This window comes from Scyliorhinus torazame, chromosome 26 (genome assembly GCF_047496885.1).
Source record: "Scyliorhinus torazame isolate Kashiwa2021f chromosome 26, sScyTor2.1, whole genome shotgun sequence".
NCBI classification, from domain to species: domain Eukaryota; kingdom Metazoa; phylum Chordata; class Chondrichthyes; order Carcharhiniformes; family Scyliorhinidae; genus Scyliorhinus; species Scyliorhinus torazame.
In genome coordinates, this window is record NC_092732.1 from 31,454,442 (window position 1) to 31,456,941 (window position 2,500).

At 52.9% G+C, this 2,500-nt stretch overlaps 1 protein-coding gene across 1 annotated transcript in view; it reads right to left on the reverse strand.

Annotated features, from left to right (window-relative positions):
• Positions 1-359: 359 nt before the first annotated feature.
• The window catches only part of LOC140402870 (myocyte-specific enhancer factor 2D homolog), a 268,130-nt gene continuing 265,989 nt past the window's right edge, over positions 360-2,500 (reverse strand). Inside the window, exon 8 of the mRNA XM_072490495.1 lies at positions 360-395. Within this exon, the coding sequence (XP_072346596.1) occupies positions 360-395 (36 nt within the window). The remainder of the gene's footprint in view (positions 396-2,500) is intronic.

Below are 2,500 nucleotides of genomic sequence, written 5' to 3' on the forward strand. Positions count from 1 at the left end.
GTCCAGTGTCTCCATATCGCAGGGAAGCTGCTTTTGTTTAAAAATAAATGTGTTGCTGGGAATGCTTTGGGATATCAACGTCAGTGAGGATGATTGCAGGGATAGGCTGCCACCTGCTGGTTGCAGGTATATTTGTCCCCGGGAGTATGGGGGCGAGGACAGACTCTTCAGTACTGACTGGCCTCTGAGGCCCACTCGCTCTCCACGTCTCACTCGCGTGGTTGGGTCCGCTCTGGGGTACCAGGGGGGCACCACGTGTGTCATGCCCTCCAAGGAGGGCTAACCCGCTGGAGGGTGCATCGCAAAGAGAGAGGCAGAACCCTGACATGACTCCAACTTTGGCAATGTATCAATCTCCGTCATCCAGCACTCACCAACTGCAGATCTTCCTCAGTCTGGGAGCATGAAAGGGTTTGAGACACACAGTTAGCGGAGAAAACACAGCATCCAAATATTCTACACCGTCCCCATCAAACACTCCCAGGACAGGTGCAGCACGGGGTTAGATACAGAGTAAAGCTCCCTCTACACTGTCCCCATCAAACACTCCCAGGACAGGTACAGCACGGGGTTAGATACAGAGTAAAGCTCCCTCTACACTGTCCCCATCAAACACTCACAGGCCAGGTACAGCACGGGGTTAGATACAGAGTAAAGCTTCCTTTACACTGTCCCCATCAAACACTCCCAGGACAGGTACAGCACGGGGTTAGATACAGAGTAAAGCTCCCTCTACACTGTCCCCATCAAACACTCCCAGGACAGGTACAGCACGGGGTTAGATACAGAGTAAAGCTTCCTTTACACTGTCCCCATCAAACACTCCCAGGACAGGTACAGCACGGGGTTAGATACAGAGTAAAGCTCCCTCTACACTGTCCCCATCAAACACTCCCAGGACAGGTACAGCACGGGGTTAGAGACATAGTAAAGCTCCCTCTACACTGTCCCCATCAAACACTCCCAGGACAGGTACAGCACGGGGTTAGATACAGAGTAAAGCTCCCTCTACACTGTCCCATCAAACACTCCCAGGACAGATACAGCACGGGGTTAGATACAGAGTAAAGCTTCCTTTACACTGTCCCCATCAAACACTCCCAGGACAGGTACAGCACGGCGTTAGATACAGAGTAAAGCTCCCTCTACACTATCCCCATCAAACACTCCCAGGACAGGTACAGCACGGGGTTAGACACAGAGTAAAGCTCCCTCTACACCGCCCCATCAAACACTCCCAGGACAGGTACAGCACGGGGTTAGATACAGAGTAAAGCTCCCTCTACAGTGTCCCCATCAAACACTCCCGGGACAGGTACAGCACGGGGTTAGATACAGAGTAAAGCTCCCTCTACACCGCCCCATCAAACACTCCCAGGACAGGTACAGCACGGGGTTAGATACAGAGTAAAGCTCCCTCTACAGTGTCCCCATCAAACACTCCCAGGACAGGTACAGCACGGGGTTAGATACAGAGTAAAGCTCCCTCCACACTGTCCCCATCAAACACTCCCAGGACAGGTACAGCACGGGGTTAGATACAGAGTAAAGCTCCCTCCACACTGTCCCCATCAAACACTCCCAGGACAGGTACAGCACGGGGTTAGATACAGAGTAAAGCTCCCTCTACACTGTCCCCATCAAACACTCCCAGGACAGGTACAGCACGGGGTTAGATACAGAGTAAAGCTCCCTCCACACTGTCCCCATCAAACCCTCCCAGGACAGGTACAGCACGGGGTTAGATACAGAGTAAAGCTCCCTCTACACTGACCCCATCAAACACTCCCAGGACAGGTACAGCACGGGGTTAGATACAGAGTAAAGCTCCCTCTACACTATCCCCATCAAACATCCCAGGACAGGTACAGCACGGGGTTAGATACAGAGTAAAGCTCCCTCTACACTGTCCCCATCAAACCCTCCCAGGACAGGTACAGCACGGGGTTAGATACAGAGTAAAGCTCCCTCGACACTGTCCCCATCAAACACTCCCAGGACAGGTACAGCACAGGGTTAGATACAGAGGAAAGCTCCCTCTCCACTGTCCCCATCAAACACTTCCAGGACAGGTACAGCACAGGGTTAGATACAGAGAGAAGCTCCCTCTACACTGTCCCCATCAAACATTCCCGGGACAGGTACAGCACGGGGTTAGATACAGAGTAAAGCTCCCTCTACACTGTCCCCATCAAACACTCCCAGGACAGGTACAGCACGGGGTTAGGTACTGAGTAAAGCTCCCTCTACACTGTCCCCATCAAACACTCCCAGGACAGGTACAGCACGGGATTAGATACAGAGTAAAGCTCCCTCTACACTGTCCCCATCAAACACTCCCAGGACAGGGGCAGCACGGGGTTAGATACAGAGTAAAGCTCCCTCTACACTGTCCCCATCAAACACTCCCGGGACAGGGGCAGCACGGGGTTAGATACAGAGTAAAGCTCCCTCTACACTGTCCCCAGCAAACACTCCCGGGACAGGTACAGCACGGGGT